At 41.8% G+C, this 14,021-nt stretch overlaps 1 protein-coding gene across 2 annotated transcripts in view; it reads left to right on the top strand.

Moving 5' to 3' along the window:
• The window catches only part of CERT1 (ceramide transporter 1), an 84,455-nt gene that overhangs the window by 17,145 nt on the left and 53,289 nt on the right, over positions 1 to 14,021 (top strand). For both annotated transcript variants that reach the window (XM_048292819.1, XM_048292818.1), the window contains exon 3: positions 11,753 to 11,869. In XM_048292819.1, coding sequence (XP_048148776.1) covers positions 11,753 to 11,869 — 117 coding nt within the window. The remainder of the gene's footprint in view (positions 1 to 11,752; positions 11,870 to 14,021) is intronic.

Raw genomic sequence — 14,021 nt, 5'->3', positions numbered from 1 at the left:
TGTGAGAAGCGTAATTGGTCTTAAAGACTGTCCATCAACTCAGGGTCAACCCAACACAGGCACTAAAGTGTTTTGACTGGTCTTGTCTGGTAAAATCCTAACCATGCATTATATTATTTGGTAAAATACATATTGTGATTCGGCTGATACAATTTTTCCATTGATGACTTTAAGTATTATTCACCACCTAGAATGCAAATTCAAAATCGTGTCAGTGGTACTTCATTTCACTATCTTTCTGTTCAAAGCTTTTTCATAAGTTAGCATGTTTTCAGACATCTTAGATTTTGGAAGCAGAGGACAATTTCTTCTCAGTTTGGATCTCTCATAAATTAAATGCTTTCAAAAAATTATTTTAAGACATGCATTTTTTGAAACTTGGCTGAGATTTTTGACTTGCTTTTTTCTAGTTAACTTACCACAGCTTTTGCCAGTTCCAAACTGGTTTTGCATGGGAGCTGAAATACAGTTTTCATGTGTGCTTTTAGAACTAATTCCTTCAGTGGTACAGCACAAATCTTAAAAGTAAACTTTTTATTTTGGGGTTTTTGTTAGCGTCTCAATGTAGGTTCATGTAGAATGTGTTCATATAGCTTTTTTTTTTTCCTGGTATCAAATAAGTTCTTTTTTGCCTTTATTCCCACAGCCAAACTACGCACTTTGGTATTGGCCTCAATTCTCAGTAACTGCAATGGTTTTTTTGCTTTGATACACGTTGCTTACTGAAAATTATGGAGTAATTTTTTTTGTTGTTGTTTTCTTTATTTAATGTTGTTGCCTGCTACATTGCATTGCTTTCCCTTTTTCTTATTCCATCAGGTAAACTAATTTGTAAGGTGCTTAGTATGTTATTTCTATAGCTTATCATATATTGTGTCTTCTCTTTTTCTAACATAGGATACTGGTTTTGTCCATTGCATCCTAAATTATCGCATGCGCATTTCTCCGTTTGTCCAGTTTGCTGCCTTCTGTTGTGAGGTTTCCTTGCTTATGGGTGAATACAGTGCTCTTTTTCTGTCTGTTTTGAAAGTAATACCATGTTACAGATGCAATTTATTTTTTTCTGATCATTGCTTGTGCCTCTCTGTCCTTTCTTGTCCTATCCATATTATCCTGGAGTGATCTTTTGAATTTCCTGTTGAAAACTTGAGAGGATAGAGGTGGTTTTGGAATTTGAATGAATACATCCAGGTCCAGAACCTATTGAATGATCTATGAAAACAAGCAAATCCGTAGGTTTGTGGTAACTACTCTGAACATATTTCTTTTTTTCTTTTTTTTTCTTTTTTTAATTTTTTTTGGTGGGGGGGTAGGGTTTTTTTGTTTGTTGGTGGAGGGGGGTTGGTTTTTTTGTGGAGGAAGTGGTAGTTTGTTCAGGTACTTTGTAACTGGAGGATTTCAGGAAGTTCAAGAACAGTGCAAAAAGGACACTCTTTCCTCAATCCCATGCAAATGGTGAAAAAAACTAACCAATAGATAAATTTTACCTTGCATAGTAGCACAGTGACATTGTTCATGTGGAAAAAGTTGTGTGTTCAGCTCTTTTGAGCTGGAAACATTGGTTATGAATAGCTATAGTCTGGCTTGTATCTCGTCTCCCAGGGTATAACTTTTCATGTCTACTTTCATAAGAGGTATTTAAGTTGAAACTGGTGAAGTTTGCTGTATTTAAAAGATTTACAGGCGTATTAACATGAAAGATGCGTGCAAATCAGAGTTATAAAGTGGTGTTTTGCTATTTCCTCAGCAGATGAAGCAAAGGGCAGAATGCACCAAGTTGTATTCTAAGAGGAAAAGAAATGATTGTGGAGTGATTTGTCCCTATACACATGCTACATGCAGAAAAAAAAAGTCTGCAGGCATGAGTTACAGCATTTGCATCAATGAAATATATGCAAAACAGTTTACTTAAGTCAGTTTTATTTGATAAGGCTTTTTTTGTTTCTTAAAGCTACTAAAAATGCCAATACTCAGCTTTTAGGTACTCTAAGGCATATATGTGTAGGCTATTTTTTAAAGAAAAAATCTGTACCAAAACTTGAGTTTGTTTTCTCAATTTTCAGTTAAGTAACTTCTGATTGACACCATACTCAAACCTGTTCGGAAAAAAGAATGTGAAGTTCTCTTGACTTGCTTTGAGTTGCACTAAGAGAAGCAAAAGGGGAACATCAGGTTTCGTGTTTCAGCTTAGGCTGTATGAGAGCCTCTGTTGAATTTATGCTAGTGACATTCATGTCTGAGAACTAAGGAATTGCAGTTTTCATTTTTTGTAGGCCTCTACTGTTTGTCTTGTGTCATAGTTCCCTGCTCAGGATTTTCTTAATAAGAAAAACCTTCAAAATTTTAAAATAATTTTAGCTTAGATAAATTCTAGTTCTGCAATGAGAATAGTGGCAGAAGCACACTTTAATAATTGTAATATGCAGACGTGAGTTGTATCTGCTGTGAATCACGCTGGCTTTCCTCTGTAAGGAAAGGACAAAATGCCATGAACACCATTTGGAGTAGTGAGAGAGAAAGCGAAAGTTTCTTCATTCAAGGCTTGGTTTTGGGTTTTTTCTCCCACAGAGTACTCTTGAGGGTTATAAAGTATATAAAAACACTTAATCTTTCCTGTGTGATTTGCCTTAAGCACCTGAACCAGTATTTTTCAAGCAGATACTGCTCTGAAGCTTGTTTTATGAATATCTCAGGCTTGACAGCTCTATAGCAGGAAGGATTTTGTGGCAATGCAATCAGCTATGACTCATGAGACCTGAGCTGGCTACCAACTTCCTCAGTAACTGTAGCCAAGTAAGTGTTTTTTCCTGTAAACTGTTCTTACTTAGAAAAGTTTAAAATTTAAGAGCTATTATCCGTTGGTTTTGGAAGGATCTAGGATGCTTGAATACTTGGAATTGCCATTGTTTCTGCAGGATTCTCTGTTGGAAAAAAGCTTAGGAGTCATACAGAAAGAGGGTTTGAGGATGCTGGGGGCCTATTTCTTGCAGCACATGCTTGAATGGAGTTATGATTTAGCTGTGGGGCCTTTTTGTTGATTTTGGTTTTTTTTCATGTGGGCTCTCGAAGGAGCCCTTGACATACACAGAGGTTGCCTCTGCCCCAGACTCTTAAGTCTGTCCAACTCAGCTTTGAAAATGCTGTAAATGTTTTCAGGTGCCCCCATTCAAAGTGTCTTGATCAGGGTTTTATTCCCCAGTGCCCTCTCAATTTATGTTTGTTGCTTAAGACTGCTGTGGGGTGGGAAAAAGCAGCTGAAGTTCTCCAAGGTGCTTTAAAGCCCAGGGGTAGATGGTGAACTCCTACTTGCTTCCTGCTTCCCTGCATAACTAAAACATTCCTCTTTCTTGCCTTATCTTGATTGTGAAAGGTCATTAGGACATATCCTGGCCTCAGCACATGTCCTTAGCTTGTTATGGATGAAAATCCCTATTTATCCTCCAAAGTCTTGTCATGTGACTGGATAAGAACTGTACCATTTTATAACAGCTTCTGAGTGGAAAGGGGAAAGGGAACACTAGGCTGGAAACAGTGAGCCTCAAAAAAAAAAAGAGATCTAAATGAAATGGGTTGAGGTCTACAGGAAAGAAAGTGAAGAGAAATGGAAGAACTTCCAGGGAGCGTAAAGGAGAGAGTCAAACTAGTCTGATGAGTGTCATGGGTTAGCAAACATAGTCCCGGAAGGGATGTCCTTGCTAAGGGGTGCTTACAGCTTCCTCTGTGACCTGACAGAACCTATCAGCTGTCCAGTTTGAATATGGACAGTTCTTTAAGCCACTTAAAGTTGTGACTGCCTCTGTGACGCACACTTAAGAATAGGCAAACTCCCCCCCAAGCTCTCTCTCGTTTCCGGCGCTGGCACAGGTGGCTGCGGGCCCCGTGTGGGGGCCAGCGGGCCCAGCAGGCCCTGCTTGGGCCAGGCCGGGCCGGGCCACGGCCATCCTGGAGCCGATGGACCTGTTCCAGCCGTGGAACCCCCCCACAGCCCTGCTATGTGCAGACAGAGCAGCCCGGCTCCCCCTCTCCAGTGCGGCCAAGATTCAGCTGAAGCTGCACCTCTGTCTGGCAAAAGATCATGTGAGCAACAGAGATAAGCGACATTCCAGCTGCAAGGCCTAGGTGAGATTAACCCTTTTAGTGCTGTGAAGAGCTGAAAACCTGAGGGAGAAGAAGGAGGAGATGCTTAGAGCTGAAATTCTGTTGTAAAGCTATGATGCATCAGAGTACCTGTTGTAATTTCATGAAGGCATGGGGGGTGGAGCCTTCAACTTGTACTTGAGAGCAAAAGCACCTGAGCTGAGCTAGGCAGATGCTGAAGCAGCTGTAATTTCATGAGAAATTTGAACGGGGAGAGATGGAAGCAATGAGGACTTTTGCTCCAAATGGAAAAGGAGAAAACCTCAGTTCCTAGAGATGCTCCCAGAGATAGTCCTAAAGATGAAGATGAGGAGGACCCTTTGCTCCCAGGGAAGGAGGAGGGCCTCTATTCTTAGAGATGAAATGCTCCCAGAGATGGGTGAAGAGAACTTTTGTTTCTGAATGGCTCAACCTTAAAATTATACCCCAGTAATTTCAAGAGTGGACCCTCGAAAGCAGCTGTGGGGAAAGCTGCAAGTCGTGGGAAGGGACTCACATGTGAGCAGAGAACCAACCCGGGCGGCTGTCTCGTTGTGATAAGGTTTTCATAGCATGGGCAAGAGAGACTCCTCTTCCTAAATGGACTGAACAAGGTTATTATGGAAGTGATAAAAAGACTGAACATCTCAAGGGTTGTCTTTTTACATTGTCACTGGGAGCAGGGAGAAAGGTGGGGGGAGAAGTGTTCTGAAGGTGTGGTGTTGGGGTCCCTCCCCTGCCGTGTAGCCCTGGGAGAGGGGCCCTGAGGGCACAGACACGAGGTTTCCCTGTGCCTGCTCAGCCTCGTTCCCATTGGTTGGTTTGTGTTCCCTGCGCGGGCAGAAGGACCCTCGGGTCCCATGACTGGAACAGTTCCTCGGCAGAGCCCCGGCCATGCGGCTGGAGAAATAAACATCTCTGAAACAGCTATCAAGAATCTGTCTGTCCATATATATTTCCTTTCCACGGGACTCCTGGTTTGATATATGCGTGTTGCAGGATCCCCACTGCAACAAATGGTGGAGAATGTGAGCAGAACGATCCCCGATCCCTAAGCGACTGATTTGTGTGAGTAAACCCTGGAAACTTTGGATTCCTCTTCTTGGTTTTGCTTTGCTATTCCATATCTAAACTATGGAGGAACCGTGGGAAGACTCTTGGCTCTCAGAGCCGCATATGGACATTTATCTTAAACTTAAAATGATTCTTGAACAACGATTTGTAAATTTTAGCTTGATTCAAGCTCAAAAAGAACTGAAACACTTCCTGGCATGGTTGTTTAAGAACTTTTTCTATGTTTCTTGGGATTTAATTCTTACCAAGGGCTTTTGGAAAACCGTTTGGACACAGTTAATACTGGAGTCAAAATATATGCCGATGGAAGAATATTTTCGTGAATATTATTTAGTTACCGAGACTGTTGAGCAATGTCAGCTGTGTCCTGGCGAAGGGAAGCCTGGCGCAGGGACCGTGCGGCCCAGGCCACGTGCACCGAGCGCTCTGCGAGCAGCAGCGAGGCAGTTCCCGCGCGCGGGCGGAGCCACGCGAGCCGCAGTGTCGGTGGCGGAGCGGGGAGCGGCGAGACCCGGCAGTGCCCGCCCGGTCCTGTGCAGCGCGTGGTGGAGCGAGCCCCGGGAACGCCCGGCCGAGAGGGGCGGCACGCGGGCGGCGGCTGGCGGCGGTGGCAATGGAACGGAGCCGCGCCCAGCCGAGACGCGCGCTGGAGCAGGGCGCGGGGGGGTCGTTGCTCGGGGGCCCGGCCGAGACGTGGGTGCAGCGCCCGGCAGCGGCAGCGAAGCTGTGACCAGGGGAGGCGACACACGGAGAACTGAGCGGCGCGGCCCGGCCCGGCCCGCACGGCCCCGAACGCGACCCCGGGAAGAGCGCGCAGGCACCAGCAGCCCTGACAATTCCAACACGGGAGCGACCGAAGGAGAGAGCAAAGACGCAGCGAGACAGAAAACAGCAGCCACTTGGAAAAAGGAAAAGATCATAGCAACTAAGACCTTAGGGATAGTAAAATGGTATAATGTTAAGCAAAATTATGGTTTTATAACAAGGTGTGACAACCAGCAAGACATATTCGTGCATAGAACTGCTATTAAAAAGAATAACCCTGAAAAATGGATCCCAAGCTTGGGAGATGGAGAGGTGGTGGAATTTAATATTGTACTAGGGAGAAAAGGGTTACAAGCATCGCAGGTCACTGGGCCTGATGGTGTTTCTGTGAAAGGCAGTATATATGCAAAAAATCGTAGTCATGTTAGACAATATCTCCATTGTAAGCCCCCCCTACAGTCTCCCTTTCCTAATCCCACCTTTCCCTTTTACCCTATGTCCTATTACCCCCAGTGTATTCCCAATCCGTTTTTTCATCCATGGTTTCCCTCACAAAACCATGCTTTTGCCAATTGTGTCCCCAAAAATCCCTTTCCAATGCCGAGTGGGGGATGAAAAGGGGGAGGGAAGAAGTTAAACCCTCTCCTGCCTCAGTTTCCCCACAAAGCATGCTCAGAGTTCTGTCTCCCTTCTGTCAGCCCTAAGATGTTCCACAGAATCTGTTTGGACAGTTAAAGACTCAGGAGGGTGGCTTGTTTTGTTTTGAATCTGTTCTTGTTATGTTTATCCAGTTGTTTTCATTCTCCTTTTATTAAAATAAAACGGGTGAGGTGTTGGGGTCCCTCCCCTGCCGTGTAGCCCTGGGAGAGGGGCCCTGAGGGCACAGACACGGGGCTTCCCTGTCCCTGCTCAGCCTCGTTCCCATTGGTTGGTTTGTGTTCCCTGCGCGGGCAGAAGGACCCTTGGTCCCGTGACTGGAACAGTTCCTGGGCAGAGCTCCGGCCATGCGGCTGGAGAAATAAACATCTCTGAAACAGCTATCAAGAATCTGTCTGTCCATATATATTTCCTTTCCACGGGACTCCTGGTTTGATATATGCGTGTTGCAGGATCCCCACTGCAACAGTGTGGTATGATTTTTTTTTTTTCCCTTCTTTTAGGTCTATTACTAAACTTCCTTATATTCTTTCAAGTTTGGTGCCTGCTTTGCATTTCTCCTAATTCTCATCTCACAGAAGATAAACAGTAATGAGTATTTTGGACCAAACCACTACACTAAATTGGTGTTTCTGCCCCGTTACAAACCAAACCCGCTACAATGAGAATGTTAGAAAAATAAAGGACAGACCTGAGAAGTTGTGAATAACACTTTGTGATCTTTGCTAGATGCAGCTAAAGAAAACAATATACGCACTTACAGCCAGAGGTAGACCAAGGAAGTTTGTCTATAGCTTGCGGGGAGGAGAACGTAACAGATGATGCCAAAGAGTTACATACAGAAATCTGCCAAGTTATTGGTGAAAATGAAATGTGAACTCTGTACTGGTTGAGAAGGGGGTTAATCGACAACAACCTGATTTGTGTTAAGAAAAAAACACATCACATGATTCAGGTGATTTATTTGTCTTTTGTGTTCAGTTAATTCAGGGTTCTTCCAACAAAGCATGTTTTCAAAAAAAAAAAAACAGAGGAAAAGGATGATGAACAATTATTTCAGTTGCCAAAAATATATGGAATATAGTCAATTAATACATACTATAGGATGTTAAATATGTAAACAGCTAATAATGTATCACCTGCCTAACTTCCTTTTGAAGCATATTTAACCTTGTTAATGGTTTTTTCTTTAAGCAACTTGGTCTAACAGGATCACCTGATCAGCTGGTTTTTTTATAACATGGAACTGCACACTGAGCTCAGGATAACCCTAGACCTGATTTATAGAATCACAGAATATGCTGAGTTGGAAGGGATGCATCAGGATCATTGAGTCCAACTCCTGGCCCTGCACAGGACAGCCTCAAGAATCACACTATGTGCCCAAGAGCATCATCCAAACACATCTTGAACTCTGTCAGGCTGGTGCTGTGACCACTTCCCTGGGGAGCCTCTTCCAGTGCCCAACAACCCTCTGGGTTAAAAACTTTTTCCGAATATGTAACCTAAGCCTCCCCTGACTCAGCTTCATGCCATTTCCTCAGGTCCTGTTGCTGGTCATGTTAGTGAAGAGATCAGTGTCTGCCCCACTCCTTTCCCTCGTGAGGATATCGTGAGGCTATTGAAGACCACAATGAGGTCTCCCCTCAGTATCCTCTTCTCCAGGCTGAACAAAGCAAGTGTCCTCAGCCTCTCCTCATAAGACTTCCCCTCCAATCCCTTCACCATCTTCATGGCCCTCCTTTGGATGCTCTCTAATAGCTTTATGTCTTTCTTATATTGCTGTGCCTGAACCTGTGCACAGTGCTGGAGGTGAGACTGCACCAGTGCAGAGCAGAGCGGGACAATCTCCTCCTTTGACTGGCTGGTCAATTAGAGAGAGAGAGAGAGAGAGGGAAAGAGATGACTTAGTCTCTTAACTACATGTAATGCAGAAGTGTGTATGCCATAAATGGCCCACAAAAGTGTTTAAAAGTTTTAGCTAGACCTCAGAGAAAACATTTTCTTTCCGTGTCTTAGCAACGAGGCATGGATTTTCAAATATATTAAAAGCTGCTTTGGAAAGAAGGGGAGTACAAAAACCTGCCTTTGAAAAGAACAGAGGTGATAGTCTTAAGTTGCATTAGAAAATGTTTAGGTTAGAGATGAGATTCAGGGGACGGCAAGGATGGTTGTGAACTGAAGTAAGTGCACTGTATGGAAGTGTGGCATCAGTAGTGCTGCAGGCTTTTAAGGTTAATTTTGGCAAGTCTTTCTAATCACATATAATGTAATTGCTTATAACTCTTCCCAAAAGACTTCAAGAATGAGAGATCAATCTGACGAATGCTGTCACGTCAGGAGAAACCTTGATAGCTAATCTTCCTACACTTTCTGTTTGGCTGATCTTTTGGAATATCTTTGATTATTGTAGATCCATGTCCCCCATCACATGACTGAATGAGGGCCTGTCAGACGAGCGGCTGGGAACAGGCATATAAGCATGACACATTGCCTTGGCAAGTTTGCTGTTCTAAAGCAGAGGAACTTCTTTTACATATATAGTAATAATAGAAAATGCAGCTTGAAGAAGAGGGGCTTGGACTAGGAGGCTTGGTGTCCTGTATTGGGTCTATGTGGCAAGTTCTGGTAGCAGGGAGGCTACAGATACAACTTCTATGTGCAGATGCAGAAGTTGCATTCATATCTCACAGGCTCAGTTCTGTCTGTCTCCAAGAGGGACCTGCTGATGGCCAAAACTGAGCTAATCAGTGATGATGGTATATTGCCTCTGTGATAAGATACCTGAGGAAGTGTAAAAACTGCTGTGCAACAGGGATTGGGAAAGAGGGCTGAGAATACGTGAGAGCAACAGTTCTGCAGACACAGAGGTCGGTGAGGAAGGAGGGGAAAGACATGGTCAAGTGCTGGAGCATAGATTACCCTGCAGCCTGTGGGGGAGACGGTGGTAAGGCAGCTTGTCTCCCTGCAGCCCATGAGCATCTACGGGCTGTGGGAAACCCATGCTGGAGCAGGCTCCTAGCAGGACCTGTGGCCCCATGGAGAGAGGAGCCCAAGTTGTAGCAGGTTTGCTGGCAGGACTTGTGACCCCGTGGGAGACCCATGCTGGAGCAGGCTGTGTCTGAAGGACTGTGGAAAGGACCCACACTGGAGCAGTTCATGAAGAGCTGCAGCCCTTAGGAAGGACCCATGTTGGAGAAGACCACAGAGGTCTCTATCCCATGAGAAAGTTCTTATGCTGGAACAGGGAAAAAGCATGAGGAAGGAGTGACAGAAAGTGTTTGGGCTGACTGCATCTCCCATTCCCTGTTGCCCTGCAGTGCTTGGGGGAATGAAGTAGAGGAAAATAGCTAGTGAAGTTGAGGCTGGTAAGGAGTGGGATGCCTTTAATTTTTTTATTATCTTACTCTGATTTGATTGGTAATAAATGAAATTATTTTCTCTGAGTCAAGTCTGTTTTGCCTGTGGCATTAATTGGTGAGTGATCTCCCTGTCCTTATCTCAATTCATTAGTCTTTCGTCATATTCTCTCTCCTCTCTCCTGCTGAGAGTAACGATTAAGGCTTTGGTGGGCACCTGGCATCCAGCTGGGGTCAAACAACCTCATGTCCCTTTTTACACCCCTTTGCCTGGTTCAGTGAAGGCAAAGGAGTGTACAGAACCAGTTTTGGAAGTTTTTTGAATTCAATTAACTTGAGATAGGTAATTAGTAGCTGTAGTTGTTTGACTTGATTGTGAATTCTTAGAGTTGCTGGAGACTTTTCCTATGGGAAATTTAAATTTCTTTAAAATTGAGCATTCAGATGCTTGACCAAATACACAAAGCTTTAAGCTTACACTTTGGTTTTTTAATGCACTTCTGTTAAACTGTTTCTAGCTTGTTTTTTTATTTGGTAATTTGAATTATGTTATACTTTTCTTCTTCCTTAGTATATTAAAAACAGAAAAAGAGAAAGTTTGGAGTTTTTTTGGTTTGTTTTTTTAATGTGTAGGTAGCTTCTGGTTTCCCAATTCTTTGAAAAAAAATCTCACTAACACTGGAATGGTGTGCATGACAACAAATGAGACTTACTTCTAGGTTTTCTTTTGTGGAGTGTTACATGAGAGATTCACCATGTTTTAGTCTGCAAGATGAATGTATTGGCAGAGTGGTCCATGTGTTGTAAAGGATAGTCCTAACATGCATAGACTTGTCTTCAGTGTCTAGTATCAATATTTGTGGTCCTTCAGACTGTGTCACTAGCCTTTATCCTGGAGCCAGTTAACCTCCTGCAATTATTTTCATGTGTATTTTTTCTTTGTATTCAAATTCAAAAAGGCATTCAGCTACACCTGTATTATGTGTCTTTAAGAATGGCTTTCAAAGATGAAGAGAGTGGGGAATATTGGGCTCAGTTGGATGTTTACTAAGGAGTAACTTTGAACTGACAGTGTCAGGGTATAGGGCAGATTAGATCATTGTTTTCCCTGTACTTTCCTTAACAGTTTCATTGTTACATTAGTAAAAGCTTATTAGTATTTAAGGCATGTGAACTGAAAGTTAGATGCAGTTGAGTGGAGATGTGTGAAAGGAATGCATGTGGCTTCCAATTATCTGTGAAATACTCATGGTGAAAATAGTTGAGGCAGTACATGTCACAGCTTCCTTAAGTTCCTGCTCTGGCTTGTCGTTTAGATATACTCTGCTTTTATGTTTCTATCCTGGTATTTTTTTGCTGTGATGTATGTATTTCATCTAAAATTAGTACTGGTAACAGTAATGTTACAGAGTTTTGTCCTGTTTTGAAATTAAAATATATATATAGGCATATTTTCCAACATAGTAGATACTTTGTTGAAGGATTTGTTTCAAAGTATTTGAAAACATGGAACTTGTTTGTGTGTGGAATTTATTTACGAAAATTTTATTTAATAAGAATGTATCACACAGGCTATTCTATTTCAGAAGACCGGCATCTTTCATTATGAGAGTGTATGTTTATTATTTGAGACAGCTACACAACACAGAATTCAGAATATAGGGTGAATTCGAGACAGTATAGACCAGATTTTCTAATCAGTGTTTGAGTGTCAAAATAATGTGAGGTAACTTTGATCAAGGTTCTAATTTTAGCTACTCTTACACTCTCTTCTCTCACAGCCCCATGACTTTGATGAATGCAGATTTGATATCAGCGTGAATGATAGTGTTTGGTACCTCCGGGCTCAGGACCCAGACCACAGACAACAGTGGGTAGATGCAATAGAACAACACAAGGTATGTAATTTTCTGTTTTCTAATTTCATTTCTCATTCCCTCATTAGATCAAGCATAGTGCTTGCAGAGAGTTTAAACTTCTCTGTACAGTCATTGAAGTACTCACAGTATTTATGACAGATAAAAGTTCAAGATTGAAGCTGTGTGTTAAATATGTTTCAAAGGAATTGGCTTACTTGTTCTTCATAGATAAGACTTTACTGGAAGCTAACAACTGTGAGCCTTTCTTGAGCTCTCTAGTTTGAAACAAGAAAAGCTTTCATTATGTTTGAGTGACGTTTTCATGGTTTTGTCCATTTCTCACTGATTATTGAATTGCTTCTTATCTATGCTAGATGTTAACTTGTTAGTCTTAGAGTCAATTCTCTAGGTTATCTTTCTGGTTTTAGGCTCCTCTTTTTCATCATTTGACCACTTTTACTGTATCTGCTTACTGGCTTTTGTCTCTTTGTCTTTTAAGGCACTACTCTTCATCAGCATTTTAGTTCAGCTCTTGATCTGTTCCTTGTATCTTCCAATGAACTCAGCTAATTTCATTTTCAAAGTACCTGACCTTCAAGCCCTTCAGATCAGGTAGAAAGTACACAAAACATCCATTATGTTTTCAGGAACAAGATAGGTACTGTCCCAAGGTGTAGCAGTAACCTACAATACCTGGCCTCTCAATCTGGGTTACATAGGTATTACAGGAATACGAATTATTATAGATATCCAAGCAGGTATGAGTTTTTACCTTGAGCTTCTTGAAGTGTTGTCTGTATAGGTACTGTGTGCAATTAAGACATTTCACCTATTGGCCATTCCTTGCAGTAAGCAGTACCTGTTCTTAAATTTAAAGTGCTGCCTTTTGATAATGGTTCTCTAAGAAAAAAATCATCTCAATTGGACTATGCATCATCCCTTTATATCTTGGCATTTTGCCTTCATTTTGATACAGAGGTAACATTAAAACATATGGAATTAAGTTGCAAAGTCAGGGTTCTTTCCTGTAGTCTAATGAAAAAATATAGTTAACAGTGGAGTGTTCTTGAGACAACAACACTGCAATTTATTCCTAGTGCAATACCTGAGAGAAATTTCTCAGGAGGATACACTGAACAAGTTACTGGATTGCATATCCATAGAACTGGCATTTCAAAAACTGGTTTATAGGCTTGGGAGTCTTCAGGTATGGTTTAGTTTAGTCATGGAACTTGATAGCTCTAGGCTAAAATTCAGACTAGGTTTCCCGAACCATTTAGCTGGGGAAATGCAGAACTTAACCGGAAGCTGGATAAGCAGAAATGCGGTCTGTGTCATTGCATGCTCCTCTGTAGGAATGAGTGATGAAAAAACACAGATCCTGTCTTAAAGTCTGCTCATCACCTTTTTCATGCTATTTTTCTATTCCCTTTTGTAAGGCTCACCTTAAGCATTGCTGAGTTCTGAGCTGCAAGTTTATGGAATCACCAACTTATAATATGTGATCGTTGAATGGTAGTAGTTTAGAGTTTGCCATTTTAAGTGTTAATTTGGAATTGTTTCTCTGAACTGTTTTTAAAAAAAAAAAAATCTTGTGTTTTTCAACACTGATTTTTTTACCTCCATTAGTGCTCAGCCCCTGTAATGAGGTATCTGTTTATTTTGCTTTGTTGGTCTGGTATTATTGGTAAGATTAAGTTGTCTTATTCAACCTCCTTTTCAGATCATGAATGAGTATTGAGGAGTACAAATTCTAGCGTTCCAAAAGTGACCTCCCTTTGTAAGGATGCCTGGCTAATTATACAGTTTTTCCACTTCAAAAAAATAATATCTTAGCATTGATTTAAGTTTGGACAGTTTAAACTTCCATGCTTTGCAAGATTTTGGTAGTTATTTAAATAAATAAATTGTACCAGATCTCTGCCTTTATGCTTCAAGGAGTAGAATGAAGGGTTGGTTATTTCCACTACCCGTTTTTTTCCCTGTATTTAGAATTATTATAGGGATAGAGTTAATGAGAGCGTTTCTCATTATTTTAATAAAGTTATTTTCAGCTTATTTTTTAAAGAGTGAGGATGTTTTGGAATGTTGTAGAAACAGAAGAAAAGTATGTCTAGAAGTAGGAAGTGGTAATAAGTCTTGTATATGCTGAACTGACAAGAAACAGTTCAGTTTGCATCTTGCATCTAAG

This window comes from Corvus hawaiiensis, chromosome Z, assembly GCF_020740725.1.
Source record: "Corvus hawaiiensis isolate bCorHaw1 chromosome Z, bCorHaw1.pri.cur, whole genome shotgun sequence".
NCBI classification, from domain to species: Eukaryota; Metazoa; Chordata; class Aves; order Passeriformes; family Corvidae; genus Corvus; species Corvus hawaiiensis.
The sequence above is the reverse complement of the archived record's forward strand: the minus strand, read 5'-3'. Positions and strand labels throughout refer to the sequence as shown.